The following is a 22,405-nucleotide window of genomic DNA, read 5'->3' on the forward strand; positions in this document are numbered from 1 at the left end:
GAAGCTGAGATGTGAATGGGCTTGAGTTGGATACCATTCAGTTATGTCAAGACTTTGGAACCCTGAGTGATGGGCCCCAGTCCCAAGGCTTGGATCTTTGTCATGGTCCTACCGATGCCCCTTAATTTTTGCCTCAAGACCAGTTGTCTAATGCATCATGTTGCATGGTGGCTTTTCAAAAGAGATGAACATGTTAACAGGCACTGTCTTAACAAAATTCCATCGACTGGGTGACTTAAACAACAGGAATGTATTTCTCACAGTTCTGGAGACTGGAAGTCCAAGATCAAGGTTCTGGTACGGTCAGAGTATGGTGAGGGCTCTCTCCTTGGATTGCAGATAGCTGCCTTCTCATTGTGTCCTCACATGGCCTTTCTTTAGTGTATACAGGTGGAGACAGAGAGAGAGACAAGCTCTTTGGTGTCTAATAAGGGCACTAATCTCATTACAAGGACCCCACCCTCATGACCCCACTAAACCTAATTACCTCCCAAAGACCCTTTTCCAAATATCATCCCTTTGGGGGTTAGGGCTCTGACATATGAATTTTGGGGATGAGGGACACACCTCAGTCCATAGCAGGCACATTTACTCTTCAAAACTCTTTACTAACTTTGGCTGTTTGGGATGTTTTATAGACCCTACCCCTGCATTACAAATCCTAGGTCATACTTTAATTGGTAAATGAGGTTTTTTTCTACAGAAAAAAAAAAAAAATCACAGATCATCCTATTCAATAATTTTCCTGAGTCTTTCTCTCTTGTTCTATGTCTCACTGTCTTTCCTGGCTCTCATTTTTTTTCCTCTAAACTTGCTCTTTAAAAAAAACTTGAACCTGAAGTGAAATATTAGGATTCATCCTTGCCTCTTGGTTTTCCTTCAGTCTTCCAAAATAGACCCTACATTGTCTCCCACTCTCTATCTTCTGGCCACCCGTGGCTTCTGCCTGGGTCGTTACAACTTTTTTTTTATCGGTCTCTCAGCCTCTAAAGCAGGCTGTGGCTCATACCTGTAATCCCAGCAGTTTGGGATGCTGAGGTGAGCAGATCACTTGAGGTCAGGAGTTCGAGACCAGCCTGGCCAACATGGTGAAACCCCATCTCTACTAAAAATACAAAACTTAGCCGGGTGTGGTGGTACATGCCTGTAATCCTGGCTGCTCAGGAGGCTGAGGTGAGAGGGTTGCTTGAAGCCAGGAGGTTGAGGCTGCAGTGAGCCGTGATTGTGCCACTGCACTCCAGCCTGGGAGACAGAGTGAAATCTTGTTTCTAAAAAAAAATATGTGTGTGTGTGTGTGTATATATATATATTAAAAACAGCAGTGAAAGCCCCATGTCCTATAACCCTCTGTCTCAGTCAAACCTGAATGCGTGGCCACCCTACCGGGGGGGCTTTTAAGACATGTAGAATCTCAGGCTGTACCCTGGATCTATGAATTTCAACCTGAATGTTAATGACATCCCCAAATGATTTGCACGGCAAAATCTGGGAAGCCCTAGCCTGTGAGGCCCTGCGTGCCTACCTCTCCAACTCACCTCCCCTCAGGTGTGTGGTTGCTTGGGTTCAGAGCCAAGTGAGCCACTGACTAACATGTGACCTTAGCTGAGCTGCATAGCCTCCATATGCCTCATGGATCACTATGTAAAATCAGATCATTAATGGCATCTATCTCGTAGGTTATGATGAAGATTAAGTAAATGACTTCCAGGTGACATGACTGTCACGCCGCATTAGAGCCATGTTTCTCAAGCTTGAGGCTGCATCAGAATCACCTGGAGCATTTGTTAAAACACAGCCCACTGCATCCTACCCCTAGAGTTTCTGATTCAGCAATTCAGGCCCTGGAATTGGCTTTTTTTTTTTTTTTTTTTGAGATGGAGTCTTGCTTTGTCACCCAGGCTGGAGTGCAGTGGTATGACCTCAGCTCACTGCAACCTCCACCTCCTGGGTTCAAGTGATTCTCTTGCCTCAGCCTCCCAAGTAGCTGGGATTACAGGTGTGCACCACCATGCCCGGCTGATTTTTGTATTTTTAGTAGAGGCGGGGTTTTGCCATGTTAGCCAGGCTGGTCTCGAACTCCTGACCTCAAGTGATCCACCTGCCTTGGCCTCCCAAAATTCTAGGATTACAGGCATGAGCCACCGTGCCTGACCAGGAATTTGCATTTTTGACAAGTTCCCAGGTAAACCATTACCTTACAGAAATCTAACTTTCCAAGACTGATGTTCAGTCAGTCAACTTCCTTTTAATTCCTTTTTTCTTTTGGATGCACTGAGCCAGGTAACCGGCCAGGAGTCAGGCTGTACTGTCACATTGAAGGGGTAGCCTTGGTTTTTGCTCTTTTCCTAATGCTCCATCTCATGTAGGGCAGACGTCTCTGACTCTCAGCATCGACTTCCCGGCCTGCCTTTGGGGTGTGCCCCTGCCTGTGCCTCCATTCTCAGGCTGTGCTGCCCCAAGGCTCTGTGGTCTCTTGATTCCTTCCAAATCCTCAGGTCTAAAGCAGAAGGCTCATGCTTTTCCTTTTCTTAAATATGGCTTTCGGTCTGAAGAACAAAGAAAATGCTGGTCCGCTTGCAGACGGAGTTCAGTGGTGCTAGTGAGGAGGGTTGAGAGGGCAGGGCTGGGCAAAGCAAAACAAGGGGCTTGTTGGATCCTAATTATGTCAATAATAATATCCTGACAACTTAAACAGACAAAACTCATCCAGCTCTAACACACCAAGATGTCCTGGAATTCATTAAGGGGAGTGACATCACTTTGTTCAGAGTCTGGTTGATATAGATGCTCTCAAATTAATGTTTTCTCCTTCAGTAAACTCATTTGGTAGCAATCACAAGTTGCCACACCAGGCCATGAACTGACCCATATCACCAAACACTGGAAAACCGAAATATCTCATTATGTGTCATGTAATAAGATATTCATCTCAGTGTCATCAACATCAACACTAACATTCCTAAGCTTTTTCTTTTTTTTGAGACAGAGTCTTGCTCTTGTTGCCCAGGCTGGAGTGCAATGGCACAATCTCGGCTCACTGCAACCTCCATCTCCTAGGTTCAAGCAATTCTCCTGCCTCACCCTCCCGAGTAGCTGGGATTATAGGCGCCCGCCACCACACCTGGCTGATTTTTGTATTTTTAGTAGAGATGAGGTTTCGCCATGTTGGCCAGGCTGGTCTCGAACTCCTGACCTCATGATCCACCTGCCTCGGCCTCCCAAAGTGCTGGGATTACAGGCGTGAGCCACCATACCCAACCCATTCCGAAGCTTTACTTGTTTTTTTTCTTACTATTCTGAAGCATTAATGGCAGACCCAGGGTTGTCCACCTAAAACTGGAGCACAAAGGACATTCCTCGGGGGCCGTGTGACCATCTAGACCCAGAGCTGGTGACATGGTGCACACACTCCTGGCAAATTGTTGCAGCCTTTCGGCAAACCGCAAATTACAACTCTCACCAAATACATCCATCAAGATGGAGACATCAGTGTGAGTGGGTATGTGTTCTGCTTCTATGGCACAGTTGTTAGGAGTAAATATTCACCAGGTTTGTATCTAAAGGTGTAAGCGTTGGATAAAGATGGAGAAAAAGAGGCAGGCATAGGAAGGGTGGAGGGTTGACTCCACATTTTGAAATATTTACACTATTTCTACAGTCACCAAAACAGACAGCAAGACGGGGCCTCTGTTCTCACTGGCTGCTGCTGAGTCCCTGGTGAGAGACAGAATGAGACTCAAGACTCTGGGGCCAGCTGAGCCTGGGGATTCTTCATGCCTTCCATTCTGGTTGACTAAGAAATGCCTAAGAAAGAGGATTCCTGGGGGAGGCACATGCAATGGCTCTCCACACCACAGCTTTCTTCTCTCCAGGGCCTCCAATATTTCTCCTTCCCACTTCTTCTGTGCCCCGATGTGAGAGGGACTTACGATGGTCACTCTGTGCTCAGGGGACTCTCCGTCCACTCAATTCCTAATCATTAACTTCCCTTTGCCTGACAGATTTTCTTTTTCTCAAAAAGTCTCTGTGATGATTTGTCCATCCTTTCACTCAACATTGATTGTCGGCTTTGTGTCACTCACTGCGGGCCAGGGATACAGAGGGGAAGGACACGGCTCCTGCCCTCAGGTAGCATATGGCTAACAGGAAAAGAGGCATTTACATGAGTACAAAGCAGCGATGAAAGGCTGGGTTCCTCTGGGTGTGGAAAACTTGGCTTTTCTGTCTCTTCTTTCATCTGATTATAATGCTCGAATAATAGGCCTGAAAGGGACCTCAGGACATCACCTAGCGTGTTCTCTTGCTTCTAGATCAGCAATGCAGTCAAAGGGCCTAGGGGCCCTTCCCTGTGTGCAGAGGCCTCTCCAGAGAAGCCCGCCCTCTGGCCATGGCTTTAGTTGTTAGCCACCTGCTTTCCCAGCTCTCCTGTGGCACGTGCTGCCATTCCAGCTCATCTTGTCTCACCTTGTCCTTGACGGTGCAAAGTGTGACAGTTTATCAGCCCCGTCCATAAATGTGAGTACTCATGACAGCGGCCCGGGGCCTCAGCGCCTTCTGCATCCACTCCCGCTCCCGCACGGCCCCCTTTACTTTCCCAGATATTCACGGTGTCCTCAGGGCTGCTGGCAAGATGGCCTTTGGGGAGAGCGAGTTCTCTGTCGTCAAGGGCTCTGACGGTTGGGAGGGTCCTGTGGGGAGTGAGCCCTGCTGTCTGCTTTCCTGCCAGGCTTCCAGGCCCCCTGCCGCTCCACATTTGGGAGGAAGGCTTCCTTTGTCTTCCTCCTGGAGCCCTGGGACAGGGCCTGAGTTGCTATTAGCTGGCCAAGGAGAACCAGCCTGAATGAAAGCCCCACGCTTTTTATTCCTGGGATCTGTGGGATTTATTTTTCCATCAGTTCTAGGGAAGCAATGAAAAAAGGTGTCAGGCCTGGGGGATAATTTATATGAGTAAACACGACCAGCGAGCGGGAGCATGAGAATTAAGGCCATTTATCCCGGCTTTGATGCTCCCTTTGCCCTCTGGTCCAGCCTTCCTCACAGTCTCTATCACGCCACTTTTAACCCTCTCCTGACTCTGCTCCACGCTGGGCCTGCCGGAGCTCCTTGCAGCCGCCTTCTCTCCCCAACCCACCTCCCCCTCCTCCCGCAGCCCTCATTAAAGGCTGGGCAGAGGTAGCAGGCTGTGGCGGTGGCCTCCAGCTGAGGCCTGCTCCTGATTCTGCAAGAAAGGCACGTCGGGGTCCACCCTTGCTCCCCACCCTCCCGTTTCCGGCCCCCAAGCTTCCTCCTCTGGACTGGCCTGGCCAGCGCGTCCTGCCTGGCCAGCCTGGGCTGCTTCTCTGCTTTCCTCCTTTCCTCTCCCCTTTCCTTCCCTCCGTCGTCCTCTGAAGATGCGCTCTGCACAGCCAAGTGGCACGGGGCTAGCATGCTTTACACTTGAGAGATGAAGTCATAACAGGTGGCAAGAGCGGAGGCTGCCGGAGCCCAGGATTCCAGTTGCCATGGAAACATGTCAGACCTGTAGAGGGACACAGGAACTGTCAGCCTGTGGAGGGTGGTGGGGGGAACAGATGAGACGGGGCTAGAAGAGGCGCCTCTCTTCCCAGAGGGCTCTGCTCACTGCCCCCGAATTCCCCAAGGGCTGTGCACCCCAACCTTCCAGGCTAGCAGGCTCCAGAAATAGAGCTGCTCAGCTAGGGCTGGGGCTGGGGCTGGGGCTGGGTGGTGGGTGGTAGGCACTGAGCGTGGCCACGCGTTTGTGCACACCAGGCCCTGGCAGGCGGTCAGAGCGTCTGCTCAGGATGTGAGGCCGTGCTTTTGTGCACGTGCCAAGGAGGAGCCTGAACTTCTGGCCTGCTTCCTATTCCCTAGGATGCTTGGGACGCAGCTCTGGTCTCAGCAGAACCCAGACGAGTGGCTGTTGCCGATGGCCGGTTTGTCCCTGCCACTCATTCTTTCTGTGAGTGGCAGGCACATCACAGCGGAGATCCGACTGGGAGGGGGAGAGCCGGCGCTGCCTGGGTGGTAGTTTTATGGAAGATCTGGGGCCTTGTTTGCCATAGACGTAAAACCTGATTTAACTCAAAAATCCTGTAGCGTGCACTAATACCTTTCCAGAATGCCTGCTCTCCCTTCCCTGAGCGTGGTGGTGGGACTGTGTGAAGCTTTGCTTTTCCTTTTTCTTGCTTTGATTTATCTGAATGCTCTTCCCTGCCTTCTGTTATTTTTTTTTTCTACTTTCTTCATGAACTTTGTTCCTGATTTCCATTTTTTTTTTCCTTTGAGCTTTTTAGAGTTATCTCCCTCAGGTAGATTTCTAAACTCTCAAGGCTCACTTTATTTTCTCAGCAACTTACTTGTATCTCTGATATGATCTCAGTCCGTGAACATTAATCAACAGAAAACCACATCCATCATCGCAGACACTGCCATAGAGATACCACTCAGGTCTTTGCCCTGCCCGTCATCTTATTCTGCAAAGCGGGACTCAATTTCCCATAAGCAGAAGCAAAATCTCTATTTAAATCCCACTTGCAAGGTCTGGGCGAGCTTCCTATTTATAGTAAAATCCTTTTTATAATGATCTCATATACGGTACCAGGAAATTGCTCATGGCTGGGTCAGGCCATAGGCCAACCTAGCCATGATGTGAGATTTACTTAAAAAAATTCCTTCATGAGCCTCTGGAATTCTCCAGAGAAGTGTTTTCATAGAGTAGATGACAATAAACAGGATCACCCAGGATGGATTACTGTAGTAGGGACATTAAATTTAAGTTCAAAGGGAATTTCCACTTTTATCAGGCCAGTCTCAATAATTTTTATCGCTTTGGGCTTCGTAAATATCATATTGGGTGAATCAGGTTGACTCTAAAAGAGATTTATGAAATATTTTATATGCAAGGTGTAGCTGGAAAATATTTACCTCTGGACTTCCCAGGAGGCAGAGAAGTGTGATTAGAGGCACAATCTCTGGGGACACAGACAAACTGGGGGTGAATCCTGCCTTTGAAGAGCCCAACCGAGGCTTGGAGCCAGTGCTTTAATCTCTTTGGATTTCAGTTACTGTATCTGTCAAAAAAAATCCCTATTGCACAAAGTTTTTGCAAGAATCAATGAAATAACATATATAAAGCATCCAGCAAAAGATTTGCCACAGTTTTGTGGTGTGATAAATGTCTGCTTCCTTTTCTTCTCAATATGCAGTTGAACAAAAGGGAGGCTGAGTGGATAGGCATGACCTGGTGTCCTCTTCTCAAGAGACAATGAATCATTGTCTTCTATGTCTTGTGTGTTTGGCACAGAATGATGTCTCACCTCCCACAGGATGGGTACAGTGTTATTCTTCCAGTGATGCAGGGCCATTGGCTACCGACTTCTGTGTACTCTGGGAGCTGGCCATGAGACCAGGTGACAGACCATTTCATGCACACAGGGACCAGGTCTCCTCTGGCAGGGAAATAAACCAGGGGCAGTGAATGATATCCGGTGGTCCCAGGGCATCACTGTGCCACCCACTAACATCCCTGCCATCCCTCTCTAAGTCACTCATCCTAAAGATTGTAGGGGTTCCAACAACGAGTTAGACCTGGTCTCCAACCTGAAGGAGTAGATCTATTTAATATAGAGAGATGACAATGTAAAACAGGGAGAGGAGGCACACAGACATGTGTATAAACAAGGGTCATAATGGTGATATCAACAGTGTCCTCCCTAGGGCATGACCGATATGTTTTAGCTGAAGTTTGGGAGAGCTCCATGGGAGAACGCTTGCTTTGAAACTAATCTCAAGTACCAAAAAGTAGAAGAAAATCAGGTGCATAAGCAATTAGTCCATTCCACACCATCTGACCACAATGGAAGGACGCTTTGAGCTCACTGTTGTAAGAAGAGAGTAGAAACTGAAGTGAAAATGATTTCTCTGAAAATAAAACAGAGCTGTGCATGATCACCTTATATACTGGTCCATTGCCAGACTAAAAATGTACCTCTGCACCCCAGCTGGCCTGGCATGTCACTCCTGCACACACCAGGGCCTATACATGGGATTTTAGAACCTCCCTCACCCCTTGGACAGGAACTCTGTATGGCCAACAGGATGCTGCTCTGACTCCCATCTCCTCAGAAGCTTCCCTTCTTCAGATGAATTCAATTCTTTTCCTTTGGTCTTTTTACAAAGGCTCAATTCCTCCATCACTGCCTGCTTAGCTCTACTAGATCGTTTCTGAATTTTTTATTTCTTGTAGTATTAGAGTTCCTGATTCAATAGGGTGTTCTACCAATGGTCTGTTGGTAGTGAATGCTGTGTAGAATTGTATTAGTCCATTTTCATACTGCTAGGAAGAAACACCCGAGATTGGGTAATTTATAAAGAGAAAGAGGTTTAGTGGACTCACAGTTCCACCATTTTCATACTGCTAGAAAGAAACACCCAAGATTGGGTAATTTATAAAGAGAAAGAGGTTCAATGGACTCACAGTTCCACCTGGCTGGGGAGGCCTCACAATCATGGCAGAAGGCAGAGGAAGAGCAAAGGCACGACTTACATGGTGGCAAGCAAGAAAGCGTGTGTAGGGGAACTGCCCTTTTTAAAACTATCAGATCTCAGGAGACTTATTCACTATCACAAGAGCAGCTAGGAAAAAACCTGGCCCCATGATTCAATTATATCCCACTGGGTCTCTCCTATAACGTGTGGGGATTATGGGAGCTGCAATTCAAGATGAGATTTGGGTGGGGACACAGCCAAACCATATCAAGAATTAATCTGAAAGCTTTTATACTCCATATTTTACTTCCTCATCCTCATACATTGCAAGGGATACAGTGTGTTGGAGAAAATCAGATTCTTTAGTTGCTTAAAGATCTTGTGAATGGTGAGGAAATTGAAAATTATAGGAAGTCCCTAAGAGTATAGGAGAGAGATAGCTGAGGAGACTAGGACCCCTGCAAGTTTTTATGGAATGATATATGTGGGATTCTCGGATTGCCTTCCATGCAGGAAGCTACCTAAGTAACGACTGGCATCTCCACATATTATATCTAGCTCATATCAATCATGACACTTAACTTTGGTTTACCCTTAGCCCCTAAATTTAGTATACCCTATCTCTTCTTTCTGTTCATCATTTGATAGTTTTCCATCCATCTCTTGTTGAGGAAACCCTGAGTTTATTTGCTTCATAGAGATGCTTGGATTTTCTTAGGAGAGTTCTAAAAATGACGAAGATGGCAATTGAGGGAGAAGGGAGAAAGGGACTCTGGTACTTCTGGATTTGTGCAATGAAAATTTTATAGGCAGAGTAAAATTTTTGTGGATGTACTGCTTTTTGGAGATTATTCGCAAAACCATTCTGTATGCCATGCAGATGTGTTTGAGATCCAGGGACTGTTGAAGAAAAGCCCACACTCAACAGACCCCAGAATGTGACCAGCTCCTCTGTCTCCCGCAAACAGCTAACAATTCTTGCAGAGAATTGTCTGCCTCCCTGAAGATGGAAATCAATGACTTAGAAACCAATTAAACAATCCAAATAGCAACTGATAAATGGATTAACCCTCTATAATGAAATTCCTCTAGCTTTTGTCTTCTGCCTTCCCCAGGTAAGTTTTCTATTCCTGGAGGCAAAGCAGAGGCATGGAGGAAGTGGAGGCCAGAGGGAATCACATTAAAGTGGGTGAATCCGTTTATCACTTACTGTCTGGATGGTATTTCTGCTCACATCTCTGCTTCCTTTTTCAGATTTGTACACTATGGGACCCTGATTAATGTTAGCCAGTGAATAATGAAAGGCAGCAGCAGACACTGGGTCTGGTGAGGAGGAAGACACTCAGATGATTAAGGCTGATCCCATAAACAGAAAGACTTTTCTTCTTAGTTGCAAACAGGGAGTATGAATATGACAAAGAAATGCCCACAATAGGGAGGGAGAAACAGAGAGAAAGGGAGGCATTTCTCTCCATGCAAATAACCTGTTCAAGGCTTCTCAAGCAGTCCCTGGAAATGGAATGATTTTGGTGATTGAGGACAGGTGCTATTCTCCTCATAGGCTTTGTTTTCAAGGTCATGTCCCAAGATTTCTCTTTGCCTTTGTTTAAGGACCTCCATCAGGAGTGGGTTTTGAAGTTAGTGTGTTCAGTTTCTTGTGACGGTCTTAAGACTAAAGACATGCTCAGTAACTCACCATTTAATCCATCTCTAGCATGTGGCTGAACCAAGTGCCTAGAAACCTGGGTCTAGAAACTTTAAGGCACTTGGGGTCTTGGGTACTTTCCATGATCAATGGGTCTGGAATTCAGGGAGATGAGACTCCCCTTCAGGGAGACTGATACCCTACCAGGATGTTTGTCCAAGTCCCCAAGAGCATCTTTGGTGTTCTTCCTGGAAATGACCACCCATCAGCGCTTCTTTGTTTTCCATTTCAGGGACAGGAAGAATATCTCCTAAACAAAAGCACCCCTCCCAATGGCACGGTCCAGGCACTGGCTCTTTCCTCTCCCTCTCCTCACACTACAATGTGTGTTTTCCATCTGATGCCTGGGGCCTGGGCCCACAGGGCTGATTGTTTAGGGCTGAGAGTAGTTCACTTGACCAGTACCCCTTCTGGATGGTTTGATCATCTAAGGATGCAATCAGAGGAGCAGGGGGATTTCCACAACAACACAGAGCTGGGAAATACTCTAAAAATTAATCTCTGGGTGACTTGCGAGACATTATTAGTACCATTAAGCCAGAAAGGATCCAAAAGAAAGCCTAGCCCAATTTGCCAACTTGGTTATAATAAATCCTTCTGGAGCAGATTCTACCACACTGTAGGAGGAGAAGGGGCAGTTGAAACTCATATAAGCCTGAAATCGAATGTTTTAAATGTTCCCACAGCCCAGAAAGGACCGGATGGAACAGTCATTCCCAATAACTACTGTGACTTCTGTTTGGGGGGCTCCAACATGAACAAGAAGAGCGGGCGGCCTGAAGAGCTGGTGTCCTGCGCAGATTGTGGACGCTCTGGTGAGTGCGGCCCCTTCCCACACCGGGTGCCCGTAGACCAGGAATGCTCCTCTTGCATTCCTCTTCCATCCTGTTGGTGGTGGAGACTGGAGAGGGAAGCGATGGTGGCGATGCTTTTGAGTGGAGAGGGGTTTTCAGCTCATTCCGTATTTTTCTTCTTTGGGTCTCAAGAACCAAAAGTTATGCCCTAGGATCCAGGGGAAAGGGCAAAGAGAAGTTTTGGATTTGTGTCTGGCCTTTCTATGAGGTGCATATTTCTTTGTGCATGTTTTTATGGACCACAGCAAGGTAGGGTGGAAAAACCTGGAGAGAAGGCAACGTGCTTTCTCGTAGTGGACGATGCACATGTAACAGAAAGATGTGTTTGTTCTGTGGAAGTGCCTAGGGCAAACCCAAAGAGTGTGGTGTGGAAACATGAGTATGGGGAAAGCAACCACATCTTGAATTGTGGGAGTCAGAGATTCCCGGGCTCCTGGCTAGCTGCATAAACACCACCTCATTGGCCCCTCATCTCATTTTCTAAAACAGAACAGAAGATACCCTGGTAGGTCAATGAGGCAAAAGGACGGGCATTCCTAGGGCTAATCTGTAGTTGATTTGGTGTATATGTTTATATTTTAACCTGTTCAAAGGCTAAAATAACAGAAAGAGACTTTTGGTCTTGTTCCTTCATGCTTAAAATGAATTCAGGTCTTCAGGTTATGTTCAAGAGGTTGTTTTGTTTTTTAGTTCTGACCAAACCATTATTTTCGGCTGGCCATGGTTGGTTGGTACTACCTACTTTTCATATTGTATTATGTCATCACTAGACCACAGTGCGAGGCCGGGAGGAGGGAATTTCAACCCCAGTTTCAGTCTCATCAGCCCCTGATACGAGTAGGTGAAACAGTTTGGTTGGATGCTTGGTTCCAGCAGTGAGGAGTCATTTTTCCTTTCTACCTTTCTATCCAGTGTCTTTTTCACTCCCAGTCCCCAGAGAAGAACTGAGATGACCCCATCATGGTTGACTGTAGCGACTCAGCTCTTTCCTTGCTCTGTCTGCAAAGCTTAGCTTGAACCCTTTTATATTTTGATGGGAGGGCTGTTTAGGGCTTAAGGCTGGCTTGAGTAGCAAATCAGTAATTTTAAAAGGACTGTGGTTTCTGCTGCACACAACCCTCAACTGTAACTCTCAAGGACCCTGATAGGGCGGTCCATTTGTGCAATTCTGTCAATTCATTTACTGTCCAAACATGGTACCTAACATTGCATTTTTTGCTCTATGGATGCTAGCATAGAAGACAGGGCTCTTGTGATAGCAGGGTCTGTTTTTTTAAGTTACTTTAAAAAAAAAAGATGAAATTCAATGCGGTGATTTTTAAAAGCAAGCAATCAGATGAAATCTCTACTTCCAGAAGCAAGGTCACTTGGAGTGATGTTCTAAGCAACACGTTATGGACTGCTGTAGGTTTGGATGGGTTAGAGGGGGCAGCTTCAGAATTCTCATTGCAAACCGCTATAATTTCTCCCCTTCGTTTCTTACAAAAGACAGGGTGCTAGAATCCAAGCCATGGAATGTCAGGAGTGGGAAGTTGTTTTTTCTATGCAAAGCCTCTTTCCACAACCTTCTCTCAGCTTTCCCCCCAAGGTTCTGTCTGCTATGTGGCTCAGGGAGTCATTTTCTACCAACCTAGGTATTCTCATTGCATTTGCCAAGGATTGGTTTTGGTGGATCATTTAGTCAAGGTCTGCCTCTGATGTTCCTGAAATAGTTGATACCATGGGAAGAAACAGGTGTCATTGGCCCATGAGATGAGATGTGCTTGTTAAGGCAGGTGGGCGAATACTTCTCTGGAGCCTCCCTACGGTCCTTCCAGAGAAGAGTATGGAGCTTGGAAGAGCTTCCTTCCCCCTCCCATCTACCCTACCACTGCTGTTTCCTGGGAGGAAGTGAGAGTCCTGAAATTGGCACCGTGAGGGATGCATCATTCCCTTATACAAGAGCAGTCCTGGGGCTCCTTTAGAATGCGAAAAAGTTTAAACCTGAGTTTTACAGATTTCAGGATGCTCTGATTTATTAGGACTTTTCTACTCCTATTTCTCACCTTCGTAGTGCCCTGAGTGAGATTTGACAACTGAACTTTCTGGAGTAACCAATACCTGGGCATGGTTGGTGACTGGAGAGTGTGTATGTGTGTGTGTGTGGGGGGGGGGGGTACACTCGCATGCACATGTATATGGATGCAGATCACAGAAATTTCCTCCGGTAGTTAAAGAAAATAAACTCTTTTATCACCTACCACTTATCAGACTTTCCAACTTCCTTTTGCTTTCAGTGCAAATGAACGACATGGCGTAGGGGGAGAATTGAAAGGGTTCTGAAAGAATGGGATTAGAAGCGGGTAAAAATAAAAATGAAATGGATGGAGGCTTAACCACCTTGAATGGGTTATCTGACAGTAATTCCTTTGTAGAGCTGACTGTCAAAGTGAAGGACAAATATTGTTCAAAGAAACACCAACAGAAAACACCAAAGAAATCCCAACCAGGTTTAAAAACCACCAAGGAAAATCATTGTCTGGGGCAGGGTTGAGTGAGCGTGCAAGCGCCTGTGTGTATGCACAACAGAAGAAAGATCATGGTTGAAGCTTTTGCTGTCGGAAGCTGTGGACATATGTACTATGGTAGAGGTGATGCCTTTTCGGGGAGTCGGGGAAGCCTCTTCCCTGGAAATGTTTGCTTTGTCCCAAATCCCCGTCACCAGGTGATGCACCGGGTTAATCCCTTTGGTGTGCAAACGGTTTAATATCTTGCTATTAAGAATAGCATTGTAATAATGTAATGAGAATATTAATAATGCTGTCTGTTGCTTAACCCATGTGCTGATATATTCATCATACATGTCAGCTCATTTGGGAGGAGAAGGCAGGAAGGAGAAGGAGGCAGCGGCCGCAGCACGTACCACGGAGGACTTATTCGGTTCCACGTCAGAAAGTGACACGTCAACTTTCCACGGCTTTGATGAGGACGATTTGGAAGAGCCTCGCTCCTGTCGAGGACGCCGCAGTGGCCGGGGTTCGCCCACAGCAGATAAAAAGGGCAGTTGCTAAACCCACGGAACAGACTCTCTGGGCAATTAGCCATCCCCCTCTGACTTTGGTCATTGTGCTGGTTCTGATATATATTTTTTTTTAATGAAAGACAACTTTAGATTTTCCCTCTATCCTTGCTTTTTTCCCCCTCACCTCCCATGTGTCCCTCCATCCCTCCCCCCACCCCTCTGTTTTGGGTGTGTACAACAGAAGCACAAACTACTGAAACAAAAGAGCAGAATGAGCGTTCTTCTGAGAGATGGCATCGTGATGCGCTATTTATTTTCTATAGAAATAGGAAGTTAGGCGGATTGTCTCTTTTCTGAGGGGAGGGGGTCTTTTTGACAGGAGCAGAGTTGATGTCCTCAGTTTTCATATTTATTGGCAAAAGGAAGAGAAGAGGAACTTTGGGTTTGGAAACAGAGAACCAATAACATTAAAACATTATTATTTATATATTCTAGCTATTATTAGAATCAGACTTTTTTTGAGAGAGGGAGAGAGAAGGGAAATCAAAAAATCGAAGCAATATCCTGTTTAGAGGCAAGCCACTTTGGGGAGAATTTCCTCAATGGGAGACGGTGGCACTTTCTGTGCCCCATGGAGTTTGCGGCTCCCGGCGGCAGACCCCTCCCTCATTCTCCTCCCTGACCTTTCCATCTTCCTCTCTGCTTGCGAGAAAATGTCAGTAGTTCCAGAGAAGTTGGGGTGCCTATGCCTGGCCTCCCTCCACACCTGGGCCCTGACCAGCCGCCTCCTGGGCTCCTCCTCCTCCGTCAGTAGAGCTGCTGTTTTGTTATTGCTGGTTTTTCCTCACTTTCCTCCTGGCAAAGAACGACTTCCAAATGCAGGGATGGAATATAAGCAGAACGTCACGGGCTCAGCAGTGACTCCACCACCGAGGCCGAGGCCGTGCTCCTGGAAGACAGAAGGAGACGCCACCATGTGTTTCCCCTCCCCTTGCCCCTGTTAAGAAACATATCAATACCCGTTGGATGATCAAGGCTACCGTATTTCTTCAATTTTTTTTTTATAGTGCCCGCCAGGTGCTTTGTTTTATGTTTCCAATAGCACTTCCTGAAATAAACCAAAGCAACACTGCTCAAGGCCCCTGGGGCGATGGAGAAGGCCACCCACCTCACTGACAGTCCCAAGAACGACCAGCTGCGAGGTCCTAGTCAAAAGGTATGTCTTGGCTAACCTGTCTTACAATATGGGCAAAACCATCATATCTATTTTTTAGTTTTCTTTTTCTTTTTCCTTTTTCCCCCAGCTTGCTTTTTTGTTTTCCTGGGTTTGGACCCCCTTCTTAGTGTAAGAGTGGCTACTGGAGTATCTCCCCCTGGCCCTCTGTGGCCCGCGTGTGCATGTGAACTCATGTGGGCCCCAGCATAGGTGTGGGATCTGAGTCTTGCTTGGACTATGGGAGGGGCTCAGTGTGGAGAATGGCGGGCTTCTGGCTTCAACTACAAGAGAAAATGGCTAGGGAAGTGCTTGGCTAACTCTGCCTCCCTTGGCTAAACCTGGAAGTGGAGTCCAGGGAACTGAGATTGAAGTTGGCTGCTGGATTTGGTTAGAAATAAGGAGGTGTGGCCACAGAACACTGCATGTCTAGGTAGTATTTCTTACTCACTCTGGGTACCAATTTCACAACCAAGGGGATGAGTCCAAATTAAAGAAGATCCCTGATTAGGCACAAAACTCAACTTGGCTGTTTGGAAGATTCCGCACTCCCTTTAAGGTTGGCCAGGGTCTCCGGCCTCCAGGAGTGCACGGTTCCAGAAACACAAGCAGAACCATTTGACATGAGTTGAGGGACCCAAGTAGCTGCCTGGTTAACAGACTGCTTATCAGTGTCTCTGGGAAGATCTACTTTGACAGTCCAGCCCCTGCAGATCCTCGTGAATTAGACCACTCATTAAAATAACAAACCAACCTAAAACACAAGGACAAGCAAAGAAACCCAGAAATGAACCCTTTGTGCTTTCCTGGTAGTCTGAGACAGAAAGAGCTTCCACTTTTCTCATGCTTGAGATGTGTATGTGATCACTTGCGTGTTTATTCTCAGTTTTGAGGGCATGAAAGTAACAATCCCACCCACTTTTGGGATGTTCTGTCTAATCTATATGTGGCCTGTTCCTAGGAAATATGGCATAAACCTCCAACGTTGTCATATTCTGCATGCTCACACGTGTCAATCAGACAATAGAGTTTGTTCCAGTAGCTTTCTGCTAAGGGGATACAACCTACACTTGCTATCATTTTCCACCTCTTTACTCTGTACCTTTGACTCAGATATTGGATTCATGGGATTACAACTTGCTTTCATTGATAAAATGTGAGCTTCTGTGTTAATAAATATATGTTCAACCAATTTACACTCTCATTTGAATTCTGTCTAGTTGCTCATAGACCAGAATTCTCAGTGACAATTTGCCTTTACACTTGAGGTGTTTTTTTTTTTTTTTTTAATCCATATATTTAAAGCAAATTATAAAAGGCTACCTAATTTCAGAGTCTAGCTTGGAGTCTAACAGAAACTAACTGTTTAGAACTAACAAGGCAAACCCCCAGGAGAATGTTTATTTGAGAATGGGTATTGCTTGTCTATTTTATATTTAGTAGTATAGCTTGATCTTTGATCTTCAGTTTCTCTTCTTGGAGGTAGTAGATATCCTCACCTTTCTTACTTGCGGTGATAGAAACATAGTAAGGTTTCTTAGCATTGCCAGAGCATCTTGTCTCACCTTGCTTATAGTGTCTTTGAACAGACTCAGGATTTCTACCCTTAAAAACTGGAAGGGACTTTTAAAATGATCAAGTTCAAATCTTTCACTTTTCAGTTGAGAAAAGTTGACCCAGAGAGGTTAAGTGAGTTAAGTTTGAGGGAGTGGAATGGGCATCGTGTTGGAGGGAAATTTTTTTTTTTTTTTTTTTTTGAGACAGAGTTTCGCTCTTTTTTGCCCAGGCTGGAGTGCAGTGGCGCGATCTCAGCTCACCGCAACCTCCGCCTCCCGGGTTCAAGCGATTCTCATGCCTCAGCCTCCCGAGTAGCTGGGATTACAGGCATGTGCCACCATGCCTGGCTAATTTTGTATTTTTAGTAGAGACGGGGTTTCTCCATGTTGGTCAGGCTGGTCTTGAACTGCCGACCTCAGGTGATCCACCCTTCTCGGCCTCCAAAAGTGCTGGGATTACAGGCGTGAGCCACCGCGCCCGGCCGGAGGGAAATGTTTTAAGGCAAAGGGAGGAAGCTCTGAGAGAGAAGGTGTTGGAGGAGGAAGCTGGCTGTCCTGGGCTTCCAACCACTTTAGTGGTGGATGTGATATCTTTATCTCCCTTTCTCTAGATAGCAGTCATCAACATTTATGTGTGAGGCATTGTTCTGGGTGCTTTCCTTGGAATATTTCACTTAATCCTCATGACTACTCCCATGAGATAGGTGTTTATATTAATCGCCAGTTTGCAGAAACTGAGGTTAGTAATAAGGTTAAGAAATGTACAGCTAGGAAGGAGCCAGGTTTTGATCCCTGGCAACCTGATTGTAGAGCCTATACTCTATCATTGCCTGCAGTGCCCCTTGCATAGTCTATAATTAAGGAATATATATGCAGGCATATATACATACTTTGCTGTTTCTCAATTCCAGTGGAAGAAAAGGTTATTTGTAATGAATATAGCTTTTAAAAGGTGATGTCATTAAAAGAAATTTCAACAACTGAAGAGTAAGCAATTAGATCCTGTAAAAGAGAATTCTGATTCAGATTCTCTGCGGAATATTGTAGATAACTTACCTTCTTAATCATTTCTAGACAATGTACAAAGAGATCACCTTTTTTTGTGATCTCAGGAACTGTAGGAGCTGTGTGAACAGTCAACACACCTTTCTGTTGTTGCTTTTGTTAAAGAAGTATCACTACTCAAAATTTAAAATACACAAGAAATTAGAGTCTTCAAGATGAAAACGATCTGACCAGCTTCCTTAGCCCTCAGCTCAGTAAAGTACCACACTGAGTTTTCTGAATCTCAGGCCAAAGAGAGGGGAACCAAAGACATAGAACTTTCTAAGTTTGTTACAACATTTTAATCCCCTGGGGAGGGGGACTATTGATGTAAAAAAAATTGTTACGGTCTAGCTGATTTTTTTCCCTACCTAGAACAATCAAATCCTTTATTTCTGTTACCGAGAGGCTGTGTAAAGATCAGACACTATAATCACTATAATCCTGGGAATTAGAAATATGCATTTAATTTTTTAAAGGTACTGTAAAGACAGTAATCCAATTTGCTACTGGTATTTTGGAGAGAAGAATTTATTTAAAAAATGTGATGTTCACAGCAACAGCATCCCTTTAAGGGTTCCTGCTTACTCTGCATCTCTCTGTGCACCTGATGGGCTGCAGACTGATACTGCTTTCTACAGCACTGGAGGGAATGCAAGATCATTACTCAGGGGGAGAACTAAATGGTGTTTGGGGGTTCTCACTTCATGGTGGAATAAAATTAATTAATTTTATCCCAATATGCTTCCTGTTACATCTGATGAATATGATCTTGAACATGTACTTAAAATGGGAACAGACTCATCTGTTAGGAATTTTTTCCTCAGGGGATTTTGCTCAGCCTTTGGAGGAGAAGTGACTTGTGTTGTGTATTTTCAGAGTGAGGTGTCTTTGATCTGGTGTGTGGAAGCCTAGAGTGGGGACAACAAGTTCTGGGCTCTGGGCTCAGCTCCCTGTGTGAATTTGTTGACAGGGATCTCTGCCTCAGTTTCTTAGAGAGGAAATGGACATTTCTTTCCCTATTAGAATATGTAGCTCATATTATTTCATGATGATGCTTAACTCTATGAGGTAGGGTAGATGTTATTTATTCCTCTTTTACTGATGAGGAAACTGGGTGTTGATCCTGTTTGATGACTTGTCTAAAGTTTCAGGCTCAGTCAATGATGTAGGGATCTTCTAATAATCTTTCCTCAGTCTATACTGACTTCCCCAAAGATCATCTTTGGAAGATTTCTTGAGTGAAATCAATAAAGTGCATATAGGTCTTTTATTCAAGAACTTATTGGATGATAAGGAGGTATTTGATGCTGTAAAAGAAAAAGACTGAAACAACACAGACCCCAAATGAAATGATGACACATTAGAATCTTTCTGAGAGGTAGCAATATCTAAGTCCTCATGAACTTTGCGGGAGAACCAAAGTTGAGCTTCCTAAATGGCCACTGTTTTTGTGATGCCAGCGGTAGCAGGGGTGATGGTGGCAGGGGGTGAACATTTTGGGCCCCGGTCACAAACCCAATTGCTTCTAACACAAAAACATTGAATTACATAATATCGTGGTGTTTAATAAAAGTGATTTCTGATCATCTATTCAAGATAACAATATAGGAAAAGCCATTCTGCATGATTGGTTTACAAAATAAATGAGAGTGATATAAGATTCCTGTCAGAACTGAATTATTAGATAAAAAACATTGGCAATTAGGTTTTCAAAGTATCTAACTACTGGAACTCAACCTATAACTATGGCTTTTTAAAAAATTTACTTCTGAAATAATTTTACACTTACAAAAAACTTACAAAGATTATACCAAGAATTCCCATATGTCCTTCACCTAGATTCTTCTAATAACCACAGAACAATGACCACAATCAGGACATTAACATCGATGCAATACTGCAACCTACAGACTTTATTCAAATTCTGCCAGTTGTCTCACTTGTGTCCTTTTTCTGGTCCAGGATCCAGTCTGGGATCAAAGGTTGCCATGTCCTCTTACAAGTCCTTTAATCTGGAATAGTTAGTACCACAATCTTGTTTTTCACAACTTCGATACTGGCTAGTCATTTTGCAGAAAGCCATTCAGTTCAGGCTTGGATGCTGTTTTTCTAATGACTAAACTGAAGTTGTGCATTTTGGCTAGAATACTGTAGAAATGATGTTGTATCCTTCTCAGTGTGTTACATCAGGAGGTATGCGATTGATTTACCCCGTTACTGGTGACTCAGACATTTGGCCTTTCAGCTGAGATTTCAGGCTAGTCTGTTTACAGACCTTGGACGATAACATTTTCATTCAGATATACCTTGGTTCATTTGGTAACTAGGGACTGAGTAATAGCAGTATGTATGTGACTGATCAGCACTGCAAAGGATAGGATACAATTAAACACGGGGCAATGAATTTATTGGCCATCGGATTTATTTTGTGACCTAGTGGATCAGACTAGAAATTCACAAATAGTTAAAATCCTGTAAGAGCTGTCATGGGGTAGTATGTGATTATTTTTGCCATGGATCTCAGTAGACAAGAAGATTTTCTTGGAGGAAGCCATCTAGATCAACAAAGAACGCCAGACTTACCATTGCTGTTGAATCTGTAGGCAAGAATGTCTATTGTCAGAGAAAATGGAGATAATATTCAAACAAAAAGCAAAGCTGGGAATCACAACCTAACCCATGTAAAATGGCAAAAATCACCATTTGAAAACCCGCCTAAGTACCATTCCGTAGCGTTTTGTTCCTGCTGCTCCTGTGCTTATCAGAACACATCATGTTTGCTTGCAGTCCTTCTCAAACAGATGGCATGTTCCTTGAGGGCAAAGGTGATATCACTCATGTCCTCCAGACAGTGCCTGACACCAATGTGCCATCATTATTTGTTGAAATAAATTAAGAACTGAGCAGTTTCTGAGCTAATTAGTGGAAGTCTTACCAAATCTCACTCTATACCTAGTGGATGCTTAATAAGTATTGTTGACAGAAAGATTGGAGAAGTCTCTGGACACAGCATCCGGTGGTTAAGTCAGAGGGGGTAGGTGGGAGGTGGTGAGGTGGTGGTGATCATCTATTCAAGGGGGATGTCAGGATAGGGGTGGGGAGGGGTTGACCATGTGTGGAGGGATAGAAAACTATGCCTTCTTGCAGGGGATTGAGAGCAGGAGACTAACACAGCTGCACATTGTTCCATTTTTATGGCCTATGGTTGACCTAACCGGAGGAAACAAAAGAGAAAATGGAAGTTAGGAGTGCCAAGTTGGGAACTCACCCATGATTTTCTAGGTGGCTTAAGTGGGGCAAAGAAAAATACATGCATGTGTGTGTTGGGAGGTCAGGGGCAGAAATCTGAGGAAACTGAAAGGGCGTGGGGTAAGCTTAGGAGATAGACTCACTACAGAGTGGCAGGTAACATCTGACCAGAGGGGTCAGGGCAATGGGAGAGGGACAGAAAGACTCCTGGCAGGGAGTGAAATGATGACAGATGCCCACAGAGAGAACAATTGGCAGGCGTTTTGTGGAAGGTCCCAGGGAAGGTCAGGGAAGGTCACCTGGCTTTGATCACTTAAGGGAAGGAGCTGGAGGCAGGTGGTAACAGCAAAGAGCATGAGGGAAATGGGGGTGGGGTGCACCAGCAAAGCAGATCAGAAAGGGAGACAGTGGGGTGGGATGGGGTAGATGCAGAGAACAGGAACAGGTGTGGAGGGAGGACTTGGTCAAGGAGGAAAGTTGGATGGAGGGAGTCTCAGCTTTGGAAGAGCATCTAATCCAGGCCTGTGCACCTGGCCATTGAGTGATACCTTGGGTACCAAGAGAGATGGGACAGGGGAGAGACCTTTCAACTTGGAAGAGGCTGAGCTGCTTATTTGCTTTTGAACTTTCTTCCCTGCTGGCTTGGGCATTTTCCATTTAGGCCCATTCTCCCTCTCCACCCTCCCTCATGGCTCAGCTTAATGTGATCTGGGCACTGTTGGGACACCCATCTCTGCCTTCAGAAACTGCTTCCGGGGTGAAATGTGATAGTACTTGGTTTTGTTGCTCACTCCTTTGTGTCAACTACTCCGTTCCAAAGACCAAAATGACAGATTCCATTTCAGCTAGAAGCAAAAGCTACGCGTGGCTATGCAGGCAAAAGGGCCCACCTTGTGTGAACCACCACCAGGTTCCAAGGCTGACAAAGAGATCACTGGGCTAGTGGAGGACTGGAACAGGTCTCTTGGTTGGGGTCTCTCTCCGAGTAATTCTGACACACTTGAATCACTTGGGGCAGGGTTGGAGCTGAGCGTGTGTGCTTGTGAAGGAAGCAGTGTCCTTTTGGGCGTAGGCCAAATGAGGCATCTGATGGGGTTTTCTGTGGCTGCATTGGTTCTATACCATAGAACTATTCATTTCTACTTGGATAACAGGGAGAGAGATGATATCATAAAGGTCCTTTCTGGGGTGTTTTACCTGTGAAAAGATTCAGTGTGTTTGGTTTCCAAGTGGAAGGGAATTTTTTTTTTCTGATGCCCAGTTCTGCCTGCTACACCACCTGGGAATGGAAAA

General features: G+C 45.3%; 1 protein-coding gene across 5 annotated transcripts in view; it reads left to right on the forward strand.

Moving 5' to 3' along the window:
• Positions 1–22,405, forward strand: part of DPF3 (double PHD fingers 3) — a 282,885-nt gene that overhangs the window by 208,883 nt on the left and 51,597 nt on the right. For 3 of the 5 annotated variants that reach the window (XM_031668016.1, XM_031668013.1, XM_031668017.1), the window contains exon 8: positions 10,879–11,007. In XM_031668016.1, the coding sequence (XP_031523876.1) occupies positions 10,879–11,007 (129 nt within the window). Of the gene's footprint in view, positions 1–10,878; positions 11,008–13,893; positions 15,264–22,405 lie in introns of all 5 variants that reach the window. The other 2 variants (XM_031668014.1, XM_031668015.1) reach the window with 1 other exon arrangement.

This window comes from Papio anubis, chromosome 7, assembly GCF_008728515.1.
Source record: "Papio anubis isolate 15944 chromosome 7, Panubis1.0, whole genome shotgun sequence".
Lineage (NCBI taxonomy): Eukaryota > Metazoa > Chordata > Mammalia > Primates > Cercopithecidae > Papio > Papio anubis.